This window comes from Callorhinus ursinus, unplaced genomic scaffold (assembly GCF_003265705.2).
Source record: "Callorhinus ursinus isolate GAN/ISIS: 27379988/994484 unplaced genomic scaffold, GSC_fseal_2.0 scaffold10, whole genome shotgun sequence".
Lineage (NCBI taxonomy): Eukaryota > Metazoa > Chordata > Mammalia > Carnivora > Otariidae > Callorhinus > Callorhinus ursinus.
The window spans coordinates 49615908-49641451 of NW_027397072.1; the positions used below are offsets into that span (position 1 = coordinate 49615908).

Consider the following 25544-nt stretch of genomic DNA (forward strand, 5'->3'; position numbering starts at 1 on the left):
TAGGCAGAGGCCTGAGTGGCTAACTGCCTTTGCTTAAATTCTCTCCCCACCCCTCAATGAAATGACTCTTTCTTGTCCTTAGTTATCCAGAGGTCTTCTGGTTTAACCCCTCCATATTCTAGAAGGGGGTGCATTCTAGGAAACTAGAGCCTAGGAGAGGGAGATCTGAGGGTTTAATTGACTCCTTATGAAGATTTTCAACCAACTCTTCTGCTTTTAGTCCAACCCTGTATTCCTTGTCTTTAGATGTATCTACTGCCTCCAATTTCCTTTTTTCTACTTTTGAAAACCATTTTATATCAGTTAGAGACTATCTAATCCTTGAAGGTTCAGATAAAACATTTTTTTAAAGATTTTATTTTATTTATTTATTTGACAGAGAGAGACATAGCGAGAGAGGGAACACAGCAGGGGGAGTGGGAGAGGGAGAAGCAGGTTTCCCGTCGAGCAGGGAGCCCAATGCGGGGCTTGATCCCAGGACCCTGGGATCATGACCTGTGCCGAAGGCAGATGCTTAATGACTGAGCCACCCAGGCGCCCCTGGATAAAACATTTTTTAAAAACTATCTTCTTCTGGTGTTTACTTTTTTTTCACTATAGAAAAAAATTCAGACATAACAAAAATAGGGAAAAAATTATAATCCTTTTGTACCTATAATCCAGCTTCAATAATTATCCATGGGACATGGGAAAGGCTGTTTGTAATGACTTCCCCATAAACATTTCAGTTAATGGTTATTGGTTAGTTGAGGTTTTCTAATTCTTTTAAAGTCAATTTTGATCACTTCTATTATTTTTCTAATCAAATATCCATTTATCAGCCTCATAGCTAAGAACTTTTATTCCAGAAAGAGATTGTCTGGGTTTGAATCTCTGTTCTTCCATTTGGGCAGTCAGTTAAGCTCTTGTGCCTCAGTTTCCTCCTCTGTAAAATGGGAATAATAATGTTACTTATCTCATAAGGTTGTTGAGAAGAAATTAAGTCATACATGCAAAGCATTTAAAATAGTTCCTGGTACATAGAAATGGTAATTATTATTATTATTATCAAAGCTAAAATGTATTGGCATGAAATTTTTCATGGCATTCACTTTTAATTTTTAAATTCTCCACTATATTTTTAGTTATGTCTCTTTTCATTCCTAATAGTGTTTACTTATGAATATTCTTTTTTCTTCTTGATTAGTTTTGCTTAATTTGCCTATTGTAATAATCTTTCAAATAATTGCCTTTGGATTTATTAACCATCTATTCTTATTTCTATTTCATTATTTTTTGGTTTGATATTTTATATTTACATTTTTCTACTTTCTTTGGGTTTTCTCTTGTTTTTATTCCTATGTTCTTTAGTTGAATGCTTATCACATTTATTTTCCTTCTTTCCTCCCTCCCTTCTCTCCTTCTTTCCCTGTTTCCTCTAAAAATGTTGCATACCATAAGTTTCAATATTTAGTCCATGGCCATAGAGCAATATTTAGTAGTTGTAATTGTTGAGTTCTAAATATTTAATAATTTCCATTGTGGTTTTTTATTAAACCCATGAGTAGAAATTACTTTTAGTCTAAAGTTATATGTGTGTGTGTAAGACTATCTTACATCTTACACACACACATATATGTATATATATTTATATATATAATATATACATTCTTGCTATAGAAGTATGATACAGATTCTTTGAAATTTACTAAGGCTTTCCTGTGCACTAGATATGTGCTTTCCTTTTTTTTTTTTTTGAAGATTTTATTTATTTATTTGACAGAGAGAGACACAGTGAGAGAGGGAACACAAGCAGGGGGAGTGGGAGGGGGAGAAGCAGGCTTCCAGCTCAGCAGGGAGCCCAATGTGGGGCTCAATCCCAGGACCCTGGGATCGTGACCTGAGCCGAAGGCAGATGCTTAATGACTGAGCCACCCAGGTGCCCCTAGATATGTGCTTTCTATAAATGTCCCATTTGTACTTGAAAAAGAGATCTGTTCTCATTTGTTAGAGATAGATATTTGAACTTCTCCAATTTGTTTATATATTCTTTTGCCTTAAATTTTTCATCTGCTTTAAGGTCTCCTACTATGGGTGTGGATTTGGCCATTTCTCCTTGAAATCCTACCTTTTTGTGTCGTATATATTTTGAGGCTGTGTTCATCTTTTATAGTTATGAAGGTGGAAGAAGAGAAGGCTGGGGTAGGGAAGCTGGACCCTGCTAACTACAGGAGGAGATGTCAGGATCAGGAAGGTAAGGTCATCCTGAGAACTTGATGCAAATCCTAGGAGGGTCTGCCAATTTCTTAAATATCCTTATAACACCCCTCCAGCGGAGGGATCTAGGAGAGCTTATCCCTTTCCCTGACCTACCCACAGTGTCTTCTCTGGATCCAATGGGACCAGGCTTCACTGTGTCTTAAAGAGACCACATAGTGGGCAGAAGAGAGGAAACTGGCGCTTTGTTTCTATGAATTAGGGCATAGCATCCCCAACACAAAATTAAACTTACCTAATTTTACAAGATCTACAAATTATACAAGATGCCACTATTATATAGATTCTAAAAATGGCAGCTCAGTTAAAACTAGTGCAAGAGAATATTGAGGGGGGGTATCTGTTGCTCCAAAATTGCTGACTCAGAGGCCCTAAGTTCCTACACTCTACAGAGAAGCAACCACAGGACTTATGAAAAGGCAACCAGACAGGCTACTGCCCTGCCACTGCCCCTGTCCCACTTGGAGGGAAACACTAATCTCACTGCCCAGCTGGATGCTTGCTGAGCTTCAGAATGTATAGAGCCATTCTGGGGCTGTGAGTGGAGAAGAATGCAGTTGAGGAGTTCCTAGGAGAACTTGGCATTGTCCTAAGCCAAACTGCAAGATATTCACAGTGAATGGAGAGGTCTCGCAAAGTGAAGGAGGAAGCTTGGGAGAGGGCTAGCCATTCTCTGTAGTTCAACAGCTACACAGCCACACTCTGATGATTATGATGGGAGCCAGGATGAAAAGGGACAAGTTAGATCCAGGACAAATATTTTTCTGATAGCTATCTCCCCTAATTTCTTTAATAAGCATAGTCTTCATGTGTATAGCCCTTATAATTTTCTAATCATGTTCCCATATACCATCCCATTCTATCTTCTCAAAAACCTTGCCCAGACAGTAGAGAAGGGATTTTATTCCCACATTACAGGTGAGGACACTGGGTCCTGGAGAGGCAGATGTCCATAGCCATAGAGCAAGTGAAGAACAAGCCAGGGAACATCCAGGGCAGGTGACTCTTGGCAGAGGCCTTTCTGATATATCAGCTGCTTCTCATTTCTGTTCCTGGCCTCAACAGTGGAGAATAGGAACTCATCTGCTAATCCCTTAGATGAAACTACTTACCTCTTACTGGTGTCCATGGCTTACTTGAATTACAGCTTGCATAAGAAATGGTAGAATTGAGCAAGGGAAGTCACACCATCCTGGAGGGAGTGGAGGGAAGGAAGGAGGAGCACCAGTCATTCTGATATTGGTCCACTAGAAAGCAAGGCTGTACTTCATAAAAATCTCCACCTCACATTTCTCATTACAACCTAGAAAGACTGAAGGTTCAGAAGAGTGAGCAGTGAGGTAAGCTTGGGTGAGCTGGGCTCTAAAGAGATTTGGACACTGACATCCAGATAAACTCACTTTCCCATGGCTAGGAATGACTCATAGAATCTTTTCACTAGAGTAGACACTCAACATATCTCTAAAGGGCTTAGTTAGATATATTCTCCATGGTTCAGCTTGATGTGGTTTCTGTGTGATATCTGCAGTCAATGAATGCCCAGACATTAGCATCTGCATTTCAGGAGTTTGAGCCGAGAGGCAGACCTCCCCTCCAAGGAAAATAAAATCAAGTTAATGTAGATCTTGCCATAAGAACACAGAGTCTAATTTCCCATTCTGCAGCAGCTTTCAACTCTCAGTTGCCATCCTTGGGCTTCAAAAATACAGTAGTCCCCCCTTATCTGTGATTTCACTCTCTTCAGTTTCAGTTACCCATATTCAACCATGGTCTGGAAGCAGGTAGATTCTTTTTCTGACACATCATCATCAGGTCAGTAGTAGCCCAACACTATGTCACAGTGCCTATGTCATTTATCTTACTTCATCTCATCATAAAGGCATTTTATCATCTCACACCATCACAAGAAGAAAAGTGAGTGCAGTACAATAGGATATCTTGAGAGAAAGAGAGAGAGAGAGACCTCATTCACATAACTTTTATTATCATATATTGTTACAGTTATTCTCTTTTATTATTATTATTGTTAATCTCTTACTATGCCTAATTTATAAATTAAACTTGATCATATGTATGTATGTGTAGGAAAAAGCATGGTATATATAGGGTTCAGTGCTATGTGCAGTTTCAGGCCTCCACTAGGGAATTTGGAGCATATCCCTTGTGGAAAGGGGGAACTACTATAGTTACAATAATATTTTTTGGCCAGTCTACTCTTTGGAAAATTGTCACCATGGAATTTCAGGCTCAAACTTATCCTAAACTAGTAGCTCTCAAACATTCTTGCTGCAGTTCACATAAGCAGAGAAAAAGATCTTCCCACTCATTTTACCCCACCCATTCTCATCTCTCTTCAGAAAGAAGAAAAAAAGAAAAGAGAACAAAGTGTAAAGATCCAGGAGGAACGTAGCTTTAGTATTCAGGAAGGGGAGCGATGAGTAGGTGAAGCACAGGGAATTTTTAGGCTGGTGAAACTATTCTGTATGATACTGTAATGGTAGATGCATGTCATTGTGCATTTGTCAAAACCCGTAAAACTATACAACACTAAGAGTGAAACTTAATGTAAACAATACACTATAGTTAATCATAACATATCAATATTGGTTTATAATTGTAACAAATGTACCACACTAATGCAAGTTATTAATAATAGGGTAATCTATTCATATCAGTAAATGCCTACATTAAGAAAAAAGAAAAAGCCCAAGTAAACAACCTAATTTTACATCTCAAGGAACTAGAAAAAGAAGAACAAACTAAGCCCAAAGTTAATAGAGGAAGGAAATAACAAAGATCTGAGAAAAAATAAGCAAAATAGAGACTAAACAGACAATAGAAAAGATCAATTGAAACTAAGAACTGGTTTTGCTCTGTCAAATAAAGAAATAAAATCTTTAAAAATAAATAAATAAAAGATAAAAAGACAAAATAGACAAGTCTTTAGCTAGACTTATCAAGGGGAAAAAAAGAGAAGACTCAAATAAATAAAATTAGAAATGAAAGAAAAGACATACAACTGAAAGCACACAAATACAGAAGATCAAAAAAGACTACTGTGAACAATTATATGAGAACAATTTGGACAACTTAGAAGAAATGGATGAATTCCTAAAGATACAACTTACCAAAACTAAATAGTGAAGAAACATAAAACCTGAACAGACCAGTTACTAGTAAGGAGATTGAATCAGTAATGAAAAACCTCCCAACAAACAAAAGTTCAGGAACAGATGGCTTACCTGGTGAATTCTACCAAACATTTAAATAAGAATTCATACTAGTCATTCTCAAACTCTTCCAAAAAATGGAAGAGAAGGGAACATTTTCAGATTCATTTTATGATACTAGCATTACCTGGATATCAAAAACAGACTAGGATGCTACAAGAAAAAAAAAATTACATGCCAATATCTCTGATGACCAAAGGTGCAAAAAACCTCAACAAAATATTGGGAAACCAAATTCAACAATACATTAAAATGGTCTTGCTCCGTGATCAAGTAGAATTTATTTCAGGAGTGCAAGGATAGTTCAAAACCTGCAAATCAATCAATGTGATACACCCCCATTAACAAAATGAAGGATAAAGATCATATGATCATCTCAATAGGTGCAGAAAATGTGTCTGACAAAATTCAACATCTATTCATTATCAAAAATCTCAACAAACTGAGTTTAGAGGGAATGTACCTCAACATAACAAAGGCCATATATGACAAGCTCACAGCTAACATCATACTCAACAATGAAAAGCTGCAAGTTTTCCCTCTAAGATCAGGATGCCCACTCTCACCACTTTTATTCAACATTGTACTGGAAGTCCTAGCCAGAGCAATTAGTCAAGAAAAAGAAATAAAAGGCATTCAAATTAGAAAGGAAGAAGTAAAACTGTTTCTATTTGCAGATGATGTAATAAATATATATGGAAAACCCTAAAGACTCCACCAAAACACTTTAGAACTAATAAACAAATTCAGTAAAGTTGCAGGATACAAAATCAATATACAAAAATTAATACAGAAAGGTACATTTCTATATACTAATAATGAACTAACAGAAGGAGAAATTAAGAAAACAATTCTATTTACAATTGCCACAAAAAGTGTAATATACATAGGAATAAATAAACTCAACAAGGGAGGTGAAAGACTTGTACACTGAAAACTGTAGACATTGATAAAAGAAATTGAAGAAGACACAAACAAATGGAAAGATATTCCATGCTCATGGATTGGATGAATTAATATTTTTAAAGTGTCCAGGCTACCCAAAGCAATCTACAGATTCAGTGCAATCCCTATCAAAATTTCAATGGCATTTTTCACAGAAATAGAACAAATAATTCTAAACTTTGTATGGAACCATGGAGGACCATGAATAGCCAAAGTGATCCTGGAAAAGAACAAAGCGGGAGGCATCATGCTTCCTGATTCAAAAGATATTACAAAACTATACTAATCAAGACAGTATAGTATTGGCATAAAAACAAACACATAGATCAATGGAAAAGAAGAGAGAGGCCAGAAATATACCCACAATTTTAAGTTCACTTAATTTATGATGAAGGAACCAAGAATATACAATGGGGAAAGGATGATCCCTCTGATGAGAAAACTGGACAGCCACATTCATAAGAATAAAATTGGACTACTATCTTATACCACACATACACACACACAATTCAAAATGGGTAAAAGTCTGATGTATCACCTGAAACAACATTCCAAGAAGAAAACACAGAGGATTAGCTCCTTGGCAGTCTCGGCAATGACAGAGAAGACAAATACTGTATGATCTCAGTTATATGTGGAATCTAAAGAATCAAACTCATAGAAACAGAGAACAGATTAGTGGTTGCCAGAGGCCGGGGCTTGGGGGTGGGCAAAAGGGGTGAAAGTAATCAAAGTTACAAACTTCCAGTTATAAGATAAATTCTGGGGATGGAATGTACAGCATGGTAAGTATAGGTAGCAATCTGTATTGTATATTTGAAAGTTGCCAAGAGAGTAGATCCTAAAAGTTCTCATTGCAAGAAAAAAAGTGCAGCTATGTGGGGTGATGGATGTTAACTAAGCTTCTTGTGGCAATCATTTTGCAATATATACATCTATCAAATTAGTATGTTGTACACCTTACACTAGTACAATGTTATATGTAAATTATACCTCAATAAAAAATAATAGGAGAAACTGTTTGTGGAGTGGGGGTGTGGTAGGGGTAGGATGGAAGTCCAAGTTCCTATGTACTATCTACTCAATTATTCTGTACATATAAAACTAAATCTATTGATTATTTAAAAAACTGTTGTCCAATTCAAGCCAACACTGATGAAACACTGATGGCAGAACGTCCATCCTGAGAGCTGAGAGAATTGCAGCTACTTTTTGTGTGCAAAGACCCAGTGGGGGCTTTACAGAGCAGCCAGGCTTCTTAGTGGAATTCGAAATTAAGGTTCTGGGTGATTCTAGTTCTTGAAAATTCTACTATACAAAACCAGTTTGGAGATATCCTTAGTAACTCACCTTTCTGGTAAGTAGTTTATGTAGTCTTTGGTTATGAGTAAAAGTGGCCCTCAATGGAAATACATAGGGCTTTCCCAAAGAAGGGGGCGTTGGTGTTTTGGACTAAATCTGTGACTCACAGAGGGACTCTCTCCCAGGCCATGTGTCATAAGCCTTATGCAGTTACTGCCATTCTGGACAAGAAAGAACAGAGTGATGGGAATTCTGTTCACTCTAATTGAGTTCTAACTACAGCACCAAGGGTATCGTTTCCAGCAACTGTTGAGTTGTTCAGAAATGGAATTCTGTCAAACCCAAGACTCGGGGCAGTGGCCCTGGCCAGGAATCCCATGTCTTCCATTCTGCTTTGGTGGCCCTAGCTCTTTGTAACTGGAGGATATTAAGGAGAAATGCCCATTTTTGGTAATCCTTGCCTCCCCCGCTCTTTTGTGCTCTGCCCACAGACTGCCGTTCCATCCACATTGGGCTTTCAGTCCCCAGTTACCCTCAAAGGAAGAGGGACCACCAGGGACGTCTTCCGGGCCTGCAAAAGGTCTGCTGGGGCCTGCAGCCAGACAAACCACAGCAGGAGCTGACTGGCGTGGGCAGCAGGGGAAGCAGCAGGGACAGCAATGTGGATCATGTCAGCAGGACCCGTGAGTTCTTGAGGGGTGCATTTGGGGGTAGCCATCTGCTGGGGAGCCCAGATGGGGTGACAGGGCAGGGAGATTCTCTGGAGACTGGGATCAGGGCTCTCAGCACCCTGTGCTCTGCCACCCCTGCAGACCGACCTCCCTGCCCAGGGACACCTTTAGTCAGGCTGAGCCCCGTCTCTCTCTGGGGACTTTGAGACTTCTGCTCTGATCCATTCCAAGCTGATTTCATAGTTTAATTATTTTCCTCATTTCCAAATTCTTAGGGGCCACACAGCCATTGCCCTAAGCACAAATATGACAGTTTGGCAGGAGGCATTGTGCTCAGTAAACTGAATTCCACATCACATTACCTCCACCCTCTTTCCTCACCTGAGCTTGAAGGAATGGTACAGAATTGTCTAGGCATCTGCATGGTAGCTTGCAGACCCCTGGGAAGCTCTCTCCCAGGTCAGCAAATCCCCTGAGGCCTTCTGCTGCTGCTGTAGAAATCAGTTCTGGGCTGATTAAAAAATCAGTCTTTTGTTCCTTCCTGTGGAAAGAAAAGTATCAATCTTAAGTGAAAAGACTGGAGTCCTTGGAGCCCAGCTATGACATTTTATTCTTTTGAGACTTTTCTGTTTCTAGGGACATGACTTCACCCCAGCATATTCTAAATCTGCCCAATAAATGGTATTTCATTTGTCTCTATTACATATTTCCACTGTCTTGAGCAAGGCAAAATTAGTTATTTTACCATCTAAACCTTCAAAGGAATGTCAGAGGCAGTAATAGTGTCTCAGCATCCCTGTAGGAAAAGATCTGATATACATGCTCCCAAAGGCCAACTGAGTCACCCCCAGTCTTGCAGCTGCCCTGAACAACTGCTCTCCTTGGCACCAAGTCTACCAAGTCCTGTGGCTTTTCTAGAGTAAATGTGTCTATGTGGGAGATGGGTTAATGGGAGTCCTTTGGAGCTGTCTAGCGTAAGAGATGAGCACTGATGAAGCCATGCATGCATACCTGGGCCAGCTCAGGGGTGGGAACATCAGAGACCCAGAGAAAAGCAAGCCTGCGGGGAAGACCTCCTGCTCCCCATGTTGGATCTGGATGCCTCACCCTCCCTTTCTGGGGCATTCTTCTATAACCCCACCACCTCCCCCACATTTAGGGATAAGGTCCCCTTTTAAAATTGAGTTTGCTGGATTCCTCCTGAGGCAGAGAAGAAACAAATAACATGGTAGGTGTATGGTAGGCACTTAATAGATGTTAGTTCAACTAATACACATTAACCCAATTTAAGAGCAAGGACCCCAAATCTTTTTCCTCTACAAGTGGATATTGGTTTGGTTTGGATGTCCTCATTGGTACCAAGGGCTTATGAGATCCTTTTGGTGGGAGGCGTGTGAAAAATTATTAAGGTCTTCTTCTACTTGCCCAGTATTAACTCTGGAGTCACCAGAAGATCAAAACCACCCCAAGAGGAGCAGTAAAAGAGAGAAAGACTGTTTTCCAGTCAGGCATTTGAGCCTCATATTGAGCCTCATTCCAAGGCCTTAGGATCAAGGATATATTTCATGTGGCCTTCCGTTCTCACTTCTGATGAGGAAGGAGCAAGGGTTGGGACAGAACACATATTTGTCTCTAAAGCGTCTCCTCCATGAATAGTTCCTGAAACAGGCAATTTCCAGCATAGGTGCAAAGATGGTTAGGGTTCTTTTAGAGTTTGAAGCTTTAAAATGGGGTAGCTTCCTTGCCTTTGTGTACCTTACAAATCTGTGTCTTGGAAGGATACAGCTTGGAGAGAGGTGAGGGAAAGGAAAACAGAAAAGGAGAAAGAATGAGGATCGTTCTAGACTTTATATGCCCCCTTTGGGGTGGGGGTCAGGCAGGAAAGCAAATTAAAATATATTTCCCAAAGGAAGCATGTATTTTCTTTTTCTTCTTGTACTTTGACACTTTAAAACCTGGATCTCCTGGAATTATCAACATACATAGCATTCCCTCCCCAGCCATGAGAGCTATTCTAAAAACAAACAAAAAGTCCTATTAGAAGAGAATCCTGAGTTAGTGACCTTAAGACCTTGAGGGGAATTTGGGGTTGAGAGTCCACGTTTGCAAGTGAACCAATGAGGATCCTAATAAATGGAAAGTTTTCATAAACCATGCATTAGCCAGGTTTATCTTATTCCTGGAGAATTAGCTAAAGTGGACTCTAATCTCCATGACCTCATCCTGGGGGAGGTCCATGTCTTTGCTGAAATTGCTGTGTATTCCCAGGGGCTGCCAATCTCAGTGTCACCCTGGCTCCAAGTCCCTCCCTGGTGGGCTTGTCATCTCTCTGTGTTTCACCTCCTATACCTGTCCTCCGCCTTTACCTCCTGGCCAGCTCCGGCATGGAGTTCAGACCTTCTTTGGTTCCCCCCAAGTTGGTTACATATGGCATACATGTGAGTGGCAGGCTTTGCTGGAGGTTTGGAACCAAGTTTAACATCGCAGAGATACACAATTTTTAAAAATGAGTTACTAGACATCCCTGTTCTTAAAAATCCTCTGGCCACTGGAATTTCCCATTGAGCATTTTTCTCTGCAGTTCCAGCCTCCTACCATATTTTGGGGACCTCCTGCCCAGCCCCTGTCCCCTCCCGAGTTCCCTCACATCTCCTTGCTTTCAGTGCTGAGCCCCCTCCTCACACACACACACCCAGTCCCCTCACTTTTCAGTCACATTAATTTCTCTTCCCGCCCCTCCTTGACTCAGGGCCCATTTTTGTGCAGCTGAGGCCACATAACGGGTTGACCTAAACACAGAGACCGTCTCTTTTAAGTCTAGCCCTTCAGCAGCCTCGAAGACTTGAAAGAGGCTCGATACTGCCTTCTCCCCCTTCTCCCGCCCCACGGGCCTCTGCAGGCCATGTCAGGATTCCCTGTGTGACTCGGGGCCCCCCACATCCCCGATGGCCTTGGCAGGAGAAGCAGCAACTGTCTTTTTGTATTTTAAATCATGATTTCTTCACTTTACTGCATTTATAGTCACTAAAACAAAACAATAAAAGCCACATGCTAATTGAAGACTCTCAGTAACATTTCACACACCTTAAATGATAAATAATGGATATAGTACAATCAATCGCCTTTTACTTTTTGGCTCCCCAGAAAAGTCAGAACCTCCTCCTCCAGAGCTCCAGTAGATGAATGTCATTGTTCTCTTTTCTCTGGGGGGTCTCCTGCAAATGCTCAAGGTCCCTCTGATATCCTACTGAGGTTGATGCCCTTCCCGGGGAAGGCTAAGGGATCTCATTTGAATTTGGGTAAAAGTCCCGCTTGCCCAACACACCAAGATCTTCGAGGCTTGGTTCCATCCATGAGCCTGTAGGGAACCCAGCAGTGCACTTGCCAGGCTCTGCCAGGTCCTCAGTCCCCTGACACAGCTCCTCGGCCAGGGCCACCACCAGGGTTTTTTTCCCAGGACCTTCCTTCTTGTCTTGCTTTTGGCCTGCTGTGCCATTGCTTTACTCCCCTCTTTCACAGATTCCCCATTCTTTCTTATTCTAACTATTCTTACCACAGTGACTCAACGTTCTTTATAACTCTTACACTTGCAGTTTTTAAGAAGGTACACAGAAGAAAATTTCCATACCCTAGAACTTCATATAAGGGGCACTCGTGATTAAGAAGGTAATTTGATCACAAGTAACAGAAACTTATCTGAGCTGGCTTGGGCAAGGAGAGAATGTGTGTGTGTTGGGGTGGGGGGGCTGATATCCTAAGATTAAAGAAGCCTCTCATGGTCCCAAAGCAGAATAAATAGCCAGGCTCAGCGAGTGGACACAGCACCTCTCAATCCCCTCTCTGGGACTGATGGCCTCTTTCCCTGCCTCTCCTGTGGGTCTCCTCCATTCCCCTCCTTCTGTAGCCTTTTCTGCATCTTCTGTGCCCTTGTGTTCCAGTTTACATGCTCTCTCTTCCAGAGACCATCAGGCAAGGCCCCAGCTATCTTAGAGACCCAATTTAAAGTTTCCAGGCTTGGGTCAGCTGTGCAATGAACTGTTCGTGGTCTGATGACCTGTAGCCAAGGGGCACAGGTCATACCTTCCACCAACACAGCTGCCAGAGGGTCATCCTTTTGGGGAGGGGTATGGCCTGGGCTGACATCTCTAAAATACCCAGGACAGGAGGAATTCCTGTAAACACGAATGGGGGCAGATTCTCTTCTTCTCTCAGCACATTTGGAGTTTTAGGACAGCTTCCTAGTCAAAGAACTTTACTGTCCATGAAATTAGGACTTGGGGCCTTCACATAGCCTCTTGAGACCCACTTCACACAATGACTTTAGAACTCTAGGTCAGTCTCCCACTCCCCAATATTCAGTGGCCTTGAGCTACCCAAAGCTGCCACCCAGCTCCACCCCCAGCAGCATTTCCTTGTCCTAGGCTCCTTTCTTGCCAAGCCTAATCCCAGCTGATACGCTCATGAGTGTTAATCAGTGAAATTCATTCACCCAGCAAATATTTATTGAGTGCCCATGCTGTGTGAGCTCTGTGCTGGGGGCCAGCAGCATGATTGGAGCAAGGCAGACTCCAGCCTCGCAAAGCTGGCTATCTAGAGATCTGTGTGGAATCCAAGAGAGAGGGTGGGAACCTCTGAAAGGGCTCGTCCAGAGCCCAGGGCCCCAGGACCAACTCCTCATCTTGACTTCCTGACTGTCCTAAATGCCTTCCAGGTCTTTCCTGGGGGTTGAAGCCTTGCTGGTTTGTAGTCCCCTAGATCATTTTGTGCTTTGCTCATCCAGTGACTGGACAGTCCCCACTCAGTAAAAGCACAATTCTGCTTACTTCTTTTATTGTGCTTCCCGAAGCTGGCTCTTGCACTGTTAGTTTCACGCAGCAACTGCTGGTGGAGTCCAGTCCTCCAGCCATCACTATGTGACTCTCAGCTGTGTGCTATCAACCACAGGGGCTATTACCTGTGGCATTTCTCATTATGGAGATTAACTTCTGATGTGCTGCATGCACGTGGGGCCCACAGTGCATTAGAGTCACGCTGATCCGGGAGCCCAGCATGTGGTGCGCTAAACCTTCTGTACGCAGGAGGGAGGGGCAGAGAGAGTGGAAGGGCCTCGGGGTGGAGGGTAGGGAGGAAGCATGGGAGCAGCGTGGGCATTTAGAGGCTGAAAAGGAGTGAGCCCTTGCAATGTTTAAAAGGGCCAGGCTGGTAACTGGTAATAAGGGAGAAAGGCGTCAGGCCCATTGGCAATAACATTCAGAGCCGTAGCATTTATTGGGTGACTGGTGTATACCAAGCACTGGGCCATCCATATCACATATATTATTGCACTTAATGCCCACCACTGTCTAGTAAGGTAGGTGTGATTAGCCCCACTTTATAGAGGGGGAAAACTAAGGCTCCAAGAGCTTCATGCTTTGCCAACATCCTACAGCCAGTAATTAGCAGAGTCAGGTGTTAAACCCAGGTCTGGGGTCTTAAAGCACCGCAGCAATAAAGAGAATCCTCTGGCATCCTTGATGATCTCTCTTTGGGTGTTTCTGTGGTGTTTCGGGGTCACCCCCAGCCCCTGACCCGTTGTGGCATGTAGTAGCTGCCCAGTGGTGCTCGGGAAGAGGCAGGCTGACTTCAGCCACATTGCAGTATGACCTGTAGAGCCTAGGACCCCGGGGAGGTGCCTGTCTCCTCTGCATCCTGTCCTGCTGAGGAGCCCACCATGGCAGAAACTCCTGGATGGTGATGTTTGCTTGGAGCCCAGCACCTAAACAGACACCCCTGACCTTCTGCTGCTGTTTCCTCAACTTGAAAGCAGGCATCCTTATTCCTTTTTTTTTTTTTAAAGATTTTATTTATTTATTTGAGAGGGAGAGAATGAGAGATAGCACGAGAGCGAAGAGGGTCAGAGGGAGAAGCAGACTCCCCGCTGAGCAGGGAGCCCGATGCGGGACTCGATCCCTGGACTCCAGGATCATGACCTGAGCCGAAGGCAGTCGCTTAACCAACTGAGCCACCCAGGCGCCCAAGCATCCTTGTTCCTTGAGCCTCAGGTATGAAAACGTGATGACTAGGGGTCAGCCACGGGTGGGCAGTGTGAGTTGGAGGACGTCAGCAGGCTTTGCTCTCCTCTAGGCTGCCCTGGTGGGGCCTTCAGTGGCGTAAACTGGGTTTCCAGTTCCTCATCTGTGAGGGAAAGGGCTTGGATTCGACAGCGGCTAAGCCCCCTCCTAGCCCTGAGACTTAGAGAATTCAGGGCTCAGTGCCCCTTGGAGCAGCAGCCTCCCAGTGACCTCTAATCAACCTTGGCACATTCTAAGTGCTCAGTAAGCATTTGTTGAACCGAACCCAGGAGATTAGGAGTTTCTCAGCAGAGCAAAATAATTCCCCATTGGGGTTCGCCTCACACCCTCCAGTGACCAGTTCCCACTGTCTGTGGGCTCTCAGGAAACACCCTCTGAGTGACGCTATTTGGCACTTTGTCGTGGAAGTAGCTGAAGAGGTAGAGGATCAGGAGTTTGGGTTTAGAGTTGGGGACAGGGAGAAACCAGGTGCATGGAACTTTACTGACCAGGCGTGGTTGCTTTGGAACGCGAGACCCCACAGCAGCCCCCACCCCCAACCGCCCCACCTCCCCTGGGGCGCTGTGCCGCTGAGAGGACAGCCACTCTCCAGCCAGCTCACCTGCGGCCACGGCTCTTAAGGAGGCCCTGGGGAGTCTCCCGGCAAATCCTACCTCTGCCTTTATAAGGGGGCCCGAGGAGAGGTGCCCGGGCTCTCACGGAGCCCTCATGGGGGAGGAGGGCGGGGAGGGGACGGGGCAGTTCCCGTGCTCTCACAGGCCGCGCTGCCAGCGCCCCTGCTGCTGGGAAGGCCCGGCTGCCTGCTCCGGCCTCTGCGGCGCCACTGAGCCCTTCCCTCTGCAGGGCGCTTGAGGACCCCCGCCCCTCACATTGCTCTCTCTCACACACACAGTTCTGTCAGGCTCACAGTATCTTTCATTCACCCTCAGTACGGTCTTGCTGTCTTACACACAGTCTCTCTCACACTTCCTACATCGCTCTTCTCTCCCGCTTACCGCCCGCTCTCGCCACCTCCCCAGGCTTTCCCACCTTCCTCCCCTGTCTCTGTCTCTGTCTCTCTCTCTGTCTCGGTCTCCCTCTCCCTCTTCTCTCCCACGCCTCCCGTGGTGCGTAACTGGAAACAGAAGCGAGTTTGTTGTGACCCGGTGGGCAAGAGGACGTTTGGAAGCAGTGGCCGGGGCGGCAGCACAAACAGGCTGGGGCCCGAGGCGGTGCCAACAGCTGGAGACCCCAGCGCTCAGCTATTCCAGGGAGCAGGTAATGCCCCGGACAGGGCTGCTTCAGGCATCCTGCTGTCTGCCCTGTCTCAGCTCTCCATGATTCTTCCGTCTCTTTGTCTTCTTGTCTGGCTTTGAAGGGATGGGGAACTCCAAACTTAGGGAGCAGTAGGCACTAGGATCCAAGGAGTGAGGTGCCTCCCTCTTCAGAGAACTGGCTGGGGTCCAGGCTATCTGTGACTGGGGGTACTGGGGTCTGGGGTGTCTGGGGTCAGGGATGGCTGGGCTCAAAGGTATCTGGCACTGGGAGTGGCTGGGGCCTGGGGTGGCTAGGGTCAAGGGTATCTGGGGTTAAGGGTGACTGGCTTCCAGGGCATCTGGCTGAGGACCACGGTAGAACCTAAAAAGGCAGGTGAGGGCCAGATCACAAGGGATGTTTTGAGCCATGTCATAGAACCTAGGCTCTACATAATACAGAGCCTATTAAGGGTTTTTCACCTGGAGAGTAACATAATCAAATCTACATTTTAAAAGAGTCGTTCTTGAGCTCTGATTCCATGGAGAATTGGTGTGTCCTCTCAGAATCAGAGTCCTAGTCTTCTCCCAATCTAAAGAAAAAAAAAATACGGTTATTTGTTCAATTGTTAGTTTTTCTTCTATAAAATTTCCTTACCTTTGGTGTCTGCTAGCAAGTGTCAGCAATCAATAACCCAATGAAAAGACTATGTTTAAAGTAACAGAAAAATTCAGAAATAAAATTCATCTAAATAAATGAGGTAGATTGAGCTATATACAGGTAAATAGTATTTTCTGCTAGTAAAATCATTTCTAAGTCCTATGCAAAATATTTTATGGTGCTGCCCAAAGAGGACCATGACACTCAGGAGTATGTCACGTGAGCATGTTTGAAATGTTTTAGAAGCACACTTTGCTGCCACATAGGGAGTAGGGGTGGATTATGCAACCAGAGGTGGTAGGAGCAGTAGGAGGCTCTCACAGCGATAGGAACAGGAAATAATGAGAACCTGAACTAAGATGGTGGCAGTGGGTATGGAAAAAAAAAAAAAGAGAGCTAAAAAGTATTTAGTAAGCAAGGGAAAGAGGTTAGTGTCTGATTGGACATGAATGGTGAGAAAGAGGCTTCAGGAGTGAGTCCAGTGTTTGTTTTCTTTGATTTTTTTAAAAAAGATTTTATTTATTTATTTGACAGAGAGAGAGAGAGTGGCAGACAGAGGGAGAGGGAGAAGCAGGCTCCCCACTGAGCAGGAAGCCCGACGTGGGGCTTGATCCCAGGACCCTGGGATCATGACCTGAGCCGAAGGCAGACGCTTAACCAACTGAGCCACTCAGGCGCCCCAAGTCCAGTGTTTCTTATCTGGATGGCTGGGTAGCTAGCAGTGCTGTCATTCAAAACAGAAGGGCAGGGTTGGGGTGTTGGAATAAGGAAACCGTTTTGAATATACTGAGGTTGACTTGCGAAGGCTGTGGAACTCCCAGATGGAATAATCCAGGTGACTGTTGAAAATGCTCAATACAGGCAGGGTCTGGAGACATGGGTGACCTCATCTGTAAGGTGACACCATAAAGAACACAAGATGGTACAGAGTGTAGAAAGAGAAAAGAGAAGAAAGCCAAGGAGAGATCTTGGGGAAGATGAAGATTTAAGTAAGACAGGCAAGAGGGGCCAGGGAAAGATACTGAGGCGTCCTCAAAGAGAGGAAAAAAATATCAAGAAAGTACTGTGTTATGAGAGCCAAGAGTACCATGTCAGTTCAGAGGGAGCAGTCAGGCACCACTGACGACCCAAAGAGATAAGCCAGACCTGTTCGTTTGCTTGGTTTTATTAACTTACTGGTTTGAGAATAAGATAACAAAAGCGATCTCAGGGCATGGTTATAAACTCAGATGCATAACATAAATGAGATTAGCAGGGTAGAGTAGGGAGCAGTGGGGGCTGTGGCAGACTAAAATGTATATGCCCATAACATTGTGTGTCAGCTATATTCAAATAAAAGGACTTTAAAGAAAAAATGTACATGCCCACCTGAAGAAAGCAGCCATCACTCAGCCCTAGTTGATTGTTGCCAAGCAGGAATGTAGGCACGGTCACCAGAGCATCTGAATTTTTAAGAAAAGTCAGAAATCTGGATTGTTATATGAAATCTCACAGTTCTTTATGTTTGCAACAATTTCAAAAGCTTTTATACTCTGTGAGAGCTAAATTAAACATTATCTTTGAGCTGCTAGTTTGAAATCTCTGTCCCTTAGAGAGGTGGGGCTGAACCAGTTGTAGCAGGTTGGAAAGTGATTGGGTAAGGAGGAAGGGGAGACAGCAAGTGGCGCTGCTGGACGGAAAGGAGAGCAGGAGAGCTTAGAAGGGAAGGCAGGGTCAGGGGAGAGTGTTCTAGGGTAGGAAGAACTGTTTATAGGCTGGGAGAAAAAGAGTGGAGAGAAGAAGTTGAAGACCAAGGTAAGGAAAGGCTAGTTGAAAAAATAAGGACCCAGCAGAAAATAAATGGGGCCAGAGATTAAGCTGGAGGAAGGACTCCTTTGTTCAAAAGTGGACTACAAAGTGGGAAGGGGTAAGAGCACAGTGGTAAGAAGGGAGACAGAGATGGATTTTATGTCTGGAGGCCTTTATTTCCTTGGTGAGGTGGGTAGGAGATGGATCAAGAGGCTTGAAGAGAGGAGCAATGGTTAGGAATGGCATCGAGGGACATGGGACCCGGTGCTGACAAGGATGAGTGGGAGGTGGCTGCACTTCTGGGACCTGCTGAGGGTGGAAACCCTTCATTTGCACTATTTGGATGGTTTTCTCCAGCGGGGCTCATGAGCCTGGGCGTTGCGTTGTTGGTGAAGGGCATTAGCACCTGTCACATGTGTCCTATTCTCTTGATCTGACTTACCTCCTCGTTCCTTCCAACAATCCTGCTTACTCAGACTGAACACCTGTAAGCAAGTGGCACCTCTTGGATTCATACCCATGTCTAGCTGGATTGCAAGCCCCTTGTGGGCCTTGTCTCCACCATCCCACAGCATACACTCCTGCAGAGGCAAAGACTGGGCCCGTGAATTCTTGTTTGGCCATTGGCTGCCTGGTTTTACTGGGAAGGCAAGGAGTAAGGGGGGAGAGCATGATGACAAAGTAGTTGAAATTATTGACCCCTGGGAATCTATGGAGAAACAAGTGGGGGCCAGTGGGGATGATAAATTGAGGGGACAGAGGGGCTTGGAGGAAGGGGAAAACTGGATGAAGCCCAGGAGACAATCAGTGAGAGACTGAACCAGGCCAGGGGCAAAGGGACTGGTGAAGAGGGAAGTATTCTTGAACACTTTCAATAGGGGGGCGGAGGTGAGAGAAAGTGGTTGAGGTGAAGATGACTGCAGGGTGTCTAGCCTGTACAGTTGGGTGGGCGGCCATGCCTTCAACCAAGGCTTTCCACATCATGCCCTGCCTCTCTCTTGCTTACCATGCTGTAGACACAATGGCCAGCACATTCTCACTTCAGGGTCTTTGAAACACTTGGAGGACTCTTTTTCCAGAGATGTACAAGTGGCTCATTCTCTTCTTCCAAGTCACAGTTCAGACACACACTCCTCAGGGGGGTCTTCCTTAACCAATCTCTCTAACGTAGTTCTGTTGCTTTATTTTATCTTTTTTTTTTTTTCCAGAACGCTTATCACTACCTGAAATGATCATTTATGCTTTTATTTACCTGTTTTTGGTCTGTTTCTGCCACTACAACAGACATTCAAGAGAGCAGGGATATATGGGCCTTCCTCCCAGCTTTGTTTTCTGACACCTGGAACAATGCCTGGCACATAGTAGACTTTCATGAAATACTGAGTAAGAGAAAGGAAAGAAAAGGGGTGCCTGGCTGGCTCAGTTGGTTAAGCATCTGCCTTCTGCTCAGGTCATAATCCCAGGGTCCTGGGATGGAGTCCTGCACCAGGCTGCCTGCTCAGTAGGGAAGTCTGCTTCTCCCTCTCCCTCTGTCTGCCGCTCCCCCTGCTGTGCTCTTTCTCTGTCAAATAAATAAATAAAATCTTAAAAAAAAAAAAAAAAAGGGAGGCAGGAAGGGAAGCATGTTTGGGGAAGGGTACATGTTCAGTGTTGGAACGCTGACTTGAGGTGCCTCAGAGACAGCCAGGAGGTGACATGCAGTAGGCAATTGCGAAGCAGAGTGGGAGCTCAGGAATAGGTTGTGTCCCTGTGCCCATGAAGAAGGTGGGCTGCTGAGGCACACTAGTACAAGCACCTCCTTTCACAGGCTGACTGCCCCTTCAAGGCCAGCACTGGGAGTTGACTGGGTTGGGGCCCAGTGGGAAAAGGGGTCCCTCTGGGTTTGTTATGCTGAGGCTGGGTCAGAGTTTTTCTCACTCGTCGCTTTTCTGTCTTCCACTCTTGCTGCTGCCCAGCTTTGGCCATTTTCTATCCTCCTTCCTTGTCAGCTGCAAGACCCTGGAGTCTGAATGCAGACTAAATCCTGTCGTCCCCTTTATCTCTAAGAATATCTCACCCACAACCAACCCACAGAGGTGTGAGTCTAGCTTCACCCAGAAGCTGGACTTAGTTTTACTAAATTAGGAAATACTTTGTCCCTTGAGCTTGGCTCCTGCCCCATTTCAATTGGCCATGCAGCCCTTAGCTTCCCCCAGGCCATTCAGCAGACCCTGCTGCCCTCTTTTCGCAGGGTCTCCAGCTGCTGAGCAGCTCCAGGACATCCTGGGGGAGGAAGATGAGGCTCCCAACCCCACCCTCTTCACAGAGATGGACACCCTGCAGCACGACGGAGACCAGATGGAGTGGAAGGAGTCAGCCAGGTGAGGCAGAGTCCCAGGGGAAGGGAGAAGGTGGCTTCCCACTGCAGTCTGCCTGGGGCCCAGGCTGAGCTGACTCTCCCGGTGGGAAGGACCATTGACCAGTGGCATCTTGCACATTGTGTTCTGCTGGGACACTCCCTGGCCCCTAAAGACCTCCACATCTGCCTTCCTTGGTGTCCAGAACTGGGCTGGACACTAAGGAGCAAACAGACATTTACCACTTTGTCTTTATTCTCAAATTAAAATCCAGGTGGGAAGGTAGTACAGATACCTATGAGGCCATGAGAGAATAATACAAGGACATATATACTTTCTTGTCAAATGGTTCAAACTAAATGCCATACGAGAAGGAAAAGCACCAAGGGGGCTAGGGTAGTCAGGGAGGGCTTCCTGGAGGAAGGAAAATGTATGTCATGAAAAATCCAGGTGGAGTGGTCCAGTGGGCCTCTGAAAAAAAGAGACTCAGCAGAGTTTGGGGTGGGACAAGCAGAGTGGAGCTCTGGAGGTGTATGGTGGGGGACAGAGGAACTGTGTATACAGGGGCAGTAGAAGGAGAAGAGTCAGAAGGCTGTTGGGGAACCATGTGGTAAAGACATGGAGCCAAGGGAGGATTGGAGTATGGAGTAGTGCTGGCCATACTCAGTGCCTGGGACAGGGTGGCCTTCTAACTGAACTGGACTGGACAGCAACACCAAATGCTGCCAAGAGTCTAAGGAAAAAGTAGGCTGTGGTAGGAGGCAGCAAGAAGGGCTGGTGAGAGAGGAGGGGAGGTGGTTGAGAAAGTCCAAAAAGTGGGCTATACCAGTGTTTCTCAACCTGTTTCTTTTTTTTAAGTGTGCCCCCACCCCCAAGAAATTTTAATTTAAATTAACTTTATATAAACTAGTATTTGATTTAATTTATTTCTTTTTTTTTAAGATTTTATTTATTTATTTGAGAGAGAGAGAGTGAGAGATAGAGAGCACGAGAGGGAAGAGGGTCAGAGGGAGAAGCAGACTCCCTGCTGAGCAGGGAGCCCAATGCGGGACTCAATCCTGGGACTCCAGGATCATGACCTGAGCCGAAGGCAGTCGCCCAACCAACTGAGCCACCTAGGCGCCCTGATTTAATTTATTTCTAATGAGAGGAATTAAATACTAAGGAACATGGTTCTGTCAGGTTGGCTTGAACTTTGGGATGCCATAAACCATGGTAATATCTAAAACTTTTTGCACCTCCAAGACCCCTTTGGGGCTGCTGTTGCCCCAGTTGAGAATACCTGGACTAACTGCTACCTGTGTCCAGGACTGGCTCTGCCTGGGGGGCCACCAGGATGCCCAGATCCTTGCAGCTGCTCCACCCATGGCCTGGGCTCCTCCCTCACTCACCAACCTCACTCCTCTGGGCAGTTACTCTGTAGAGCGAGGAAGAGCAGGTTTGGACATCCCCAAGCCTCCCCTTTCTAATCTCTCCTGGAAGAAAGGTCCCTGGGTGGACTACCAAACCCCTGCAGGCCTCCGGGAAAGAATGAATTCTAGCCTCCTGGCCTGCCCTAATCCCTGTATGGAAGCCCTTGAGCCTCTATTTACCAGCCATTCAGTGAGCCCTTACTATATGCTAAATAATTTACAGGCTTATCTCACACAAGCTGCACAATGACCCTGAGGAGGTGGGAGCTATTACTATCCCCATTTTATAGATGAGGATACTGAGGTTTAGAGGGGGAAATAGCTTGCAAGGGTCAGAGTGTGCAGGCTGCTGAGTCTGGGTTCTAGCCCAGGCCTGTCTGACCCTAGCTTGAGGGCTTATGCACTTTGTCGTGCTTTCTCTGTTTTCTCAGCTACCTCCCTCCCCTTCCTCAAACTTCCAGGGACTCAGTTTGGGTTTCCATGGAAATAGAGTCTGGAGGCAATTCCACTGGGATGAGAAATAGAGACAGCCACAGAGACCAGGGCATCTATTCAGGGCTGAGAAGAGAGGGTAGGACATTTTAAATAGAGCCCAGTCTGGGTTATGGTGGCTTAGTGCCTCTGAGGAGCTGGTGCTTCCCCTCCCTTTCTTGTCCAAGGTAGGGAAATAGAAGGAACGTTGAGAAGGGCCTTCTCAGAGACCCAGTAAGAAGAGAGTGTTCTCTCCACTGGGCAAGTGCTGCATCCAGAACCCCTGGCAACAAATGCCAGGACCAGACCTTCTGTGAGGGCCTATCACGCATGCCTGCAGAGCCCTTGCTAAGAATGCCTCAGGGCCCTCAGAGACCTGATTGTCTGTCACCACAGACAAAATATTGTTTCTGGTCTCTCTCAGAATGGATCCATTGAGCCTTATGCACTCTCGACCCTGTAATGAAACTGATAAACTGTACGAGATAATATTTCTAGAAGGAGGCTCCTCCTGAAATAGAAAAGGGTCTGATCTGACAGTTACCATCTGCAAGCTGGTAGGTTTCCCTGCAAGGTAGGCAGCTTCTGAGGTGACCCTGAAAGGGTCCTGAGTAGACCTCAAACCAATAGTGAGAGGAAAGTGATGGCTAGGGACGCCTGGATGGCTCAGTTGGGTAAGCGTCTGCCTTCAGCTCAGGTCATGATCCCAGGGTCCTGGGACTGAGCCCTGCATCGGGCTCCCTGCTCAGCGGGGAGCCTGCTTCTCCCTCTGCCTGCCGCTCCCCCTGCTTGTGCTCTCTCTCTCTCTTCCTCTCTCTCTCTGACAAATAAATAAAATCTTTAAAAAAAAAAAAAGATGACTAGAAGTTAAAATTGCTGAACCCAATTCCAGACAGATGTGAGGGAGAAGCAGCTTGGAGGCCAACTTGGGGGCAGGAAACAGTGGGAGGAGAGGAGCTCAGGCCTCCCTACCTCGAGTCCCCTTTCTCTACTTAGCCTCCTTTAATCTTTTGTCCAGCTAACAGCATCAGGTTTCCAGCTCACTGTTGGAGGTTTGACCAACAAGCCTGTAGAAAGGTCAGAGGAAGGGCTTGACCATTGGCCAACAAGTCTACCTTGGCCTGGACAGCTGTGCTGGAGACTCCTTCAGGCAAACTGCAACAGTAGAGGTGCTTGGGGCCAGGCCACACCCCCACAAAAGAATGGGAAGCATTTCCCTCAGCTGACAGGCTGTGAGATCTACTCCCGGAAGCCAGAGATCTTAGAAGTTTCCAGAATCCAAGAATCTGCAAATCCTAGTGGGTTCTGGCCTCCTTGGGGTAATAGGAGAAAATGATGGTGGTGTGGGGGGTGGACAACCCCTCACACAGACACTCAGGCCCTGGGAGGGTTGCAGGCCTACACCCACATCAAAGGGAATGGAGGGGACCCTTTAATAAAAGTATTTAATTTGCTGCAGGAGTGTTTGCTTTATTGAGTTAGGAGATTAAGAGTGAAAAATCTCAAATCCGCAAGGAATTTTCCCTGGTGGTGCTTTGTCAGGGGTTATTAGTTTGGGGGATGTTTTGAGCCCTTGGAGAAGGAGTCACCCCTGAACAGATTTAAATGGCTTTTAGAGCTCCACTGAAGCTTTGCCCTGTGCGCATGATGGGGACTGTGTGTGCGGAGGAGTGGGGGGTGACTTCTAGTGTGATCAATGCTGGTAGGTCAGGCTGTTAATAAGATAGATTTTCACTAATTCGATCTCTTTAGCATTCCCGGGAGGAAAATGCAGCTGGCTATTTGCTGATACTGACCTTGCCTGAAGGGAGGGCTGGATCAGGTGGGTGGGGGCACACAACCCCCTCACTACCAGCAAACAATTTACCCAGAATGCTGTCCTCTCTCAGGCCCAAGTTGGCCTGGCTGCAAGGACAGGAAGAGAAGAATGATCTGGGCTGGAACCCACCCAAGTGTGGAGGGCCCTTTGGGGTTACTCAGACATAGCCAGAGCTTAGAGCCTTCTAAGAGTTCTTAGAGAAAATTCCAAATCCAAGCTGCCTGTGATCTCAATTCAGAGCAGACCAAAAGAGTGAACTTTCCAGAGGTTCTTATGAGACACCTATGCTCTGAGGACATTTGTGTGATGACCAGGAAAGGGCAGAAAGAAGGGCAGGAAAAGTGGGTCAGCTTAGTTGGGTCAAACAGACCAGTATATTTTCAGAAGCATCTTACGTGTGGAGTTGCTTGCCTACTCTCTATGTGATAGAGGGGAAAGCCTGAACTTTGTCTCAGCTTTGAAACTCTCCTATTTAAGATCTTGTAGAATGCCTTCCTAGTATCATTTCCCTGCTTTGTCGGGGGTGGGGGGGCATGCAGAATGCACCCCCAGCCCTCGGTCTCACTATCTCACTACTCACCTGGGACAACTCTATGGATAAAAGCAGAGTAGGAAGCTGAGAGCTCTTAGCACGGAAGTCAGCAAACCTCACTGATTCATTTAAGTATGATTTACAAAGTATTACTGTCTGTAAACCTGAGCCAGCTGTTGGAGATACAAAAATGAACATGGCAGATGCCATCCCGACTCATTTGGGCTTTCTGTCGAATGGGGCACAAAAGTGGTTAAACAGGCATTTGATGATGGGGTGCTGTGAAAGCAGTGTGGGGGCACCCAGCCTAGACAGGAGGGGTTAAGGAAGACAAACAAGAGCAAGAGGTGTTTACCCCGAGACCTGAAAGATAGATCAGAGTTAGCCAGGAGAGGGTATGGCGGGGGAAAGGAGAGGCCCCGGGAACAAGGAGACCAGACCCACAGAGGAAGGGGCAGAAATGCCCTGTGGCTGGGCTGCGGAGTGAGGGGCCAGCCATGGAGGGCCTACGCAGGCCATCTTTTGCAGTTTGAACTTGATGCTGGGAGCTTCAGAGGACCACTTGGGGGGAGAGGAGCAGGATGGTCTGGGAGAGGCCACTCTGGCTTCAATGTGGAGAATGTATTAAAAGGAGGCAAGACTGGGCCTGTTAGGAGGCTGGTCTCAGTGAAAGATGGGACCCTGAACCAAGAAGTTAGCAGTGGGAACAGAGAGAAGGGGTGGATTTGAGACCTATTTTTTCAAGCATATAATTTCATATATATGTGTGTGTGTGTGTGTGTGTGTGTGTGTGTGTGTGTGTGTGTGTGTGTGTGTGT

The 25544-nt window shown here is 45.7% G+C and overlaps 1 protein-coding gene across 3 annotated transcripts in view; it reads left to right on the forward strand.

The window, feature by feature from the left end:
* The window catches only part of SLC4A5 (solute carrier family 4 member 5), a 103143-nt gene that overhangs the window by 22646 nt on the left and 54953 nt on the right, over window positions 1–25544 (forward strand). For 2 of the 3 annotated variants that reach the window (XM_073897513.1, XM_073897514.1), the window contains exons 2-4: window positions 2153–2233; window positions 8225–8416; window positions 20387–20516. In XM_073897513.1, the coding sequence (XP_073753614.1) occupies window positions 2153–2233; window positions 8225–8416; window positions 20387–20516 (403 nt within the window). Of the gene's footprint in view, window positions 1–2152; window positions 2234–8224; window positions 8417–15315; window positions 15733–20386; window positions 20517–25544 lie in introns of those variants that run through there. The other variant, XM_073897515.1, reaches the window with a different exon arrangement.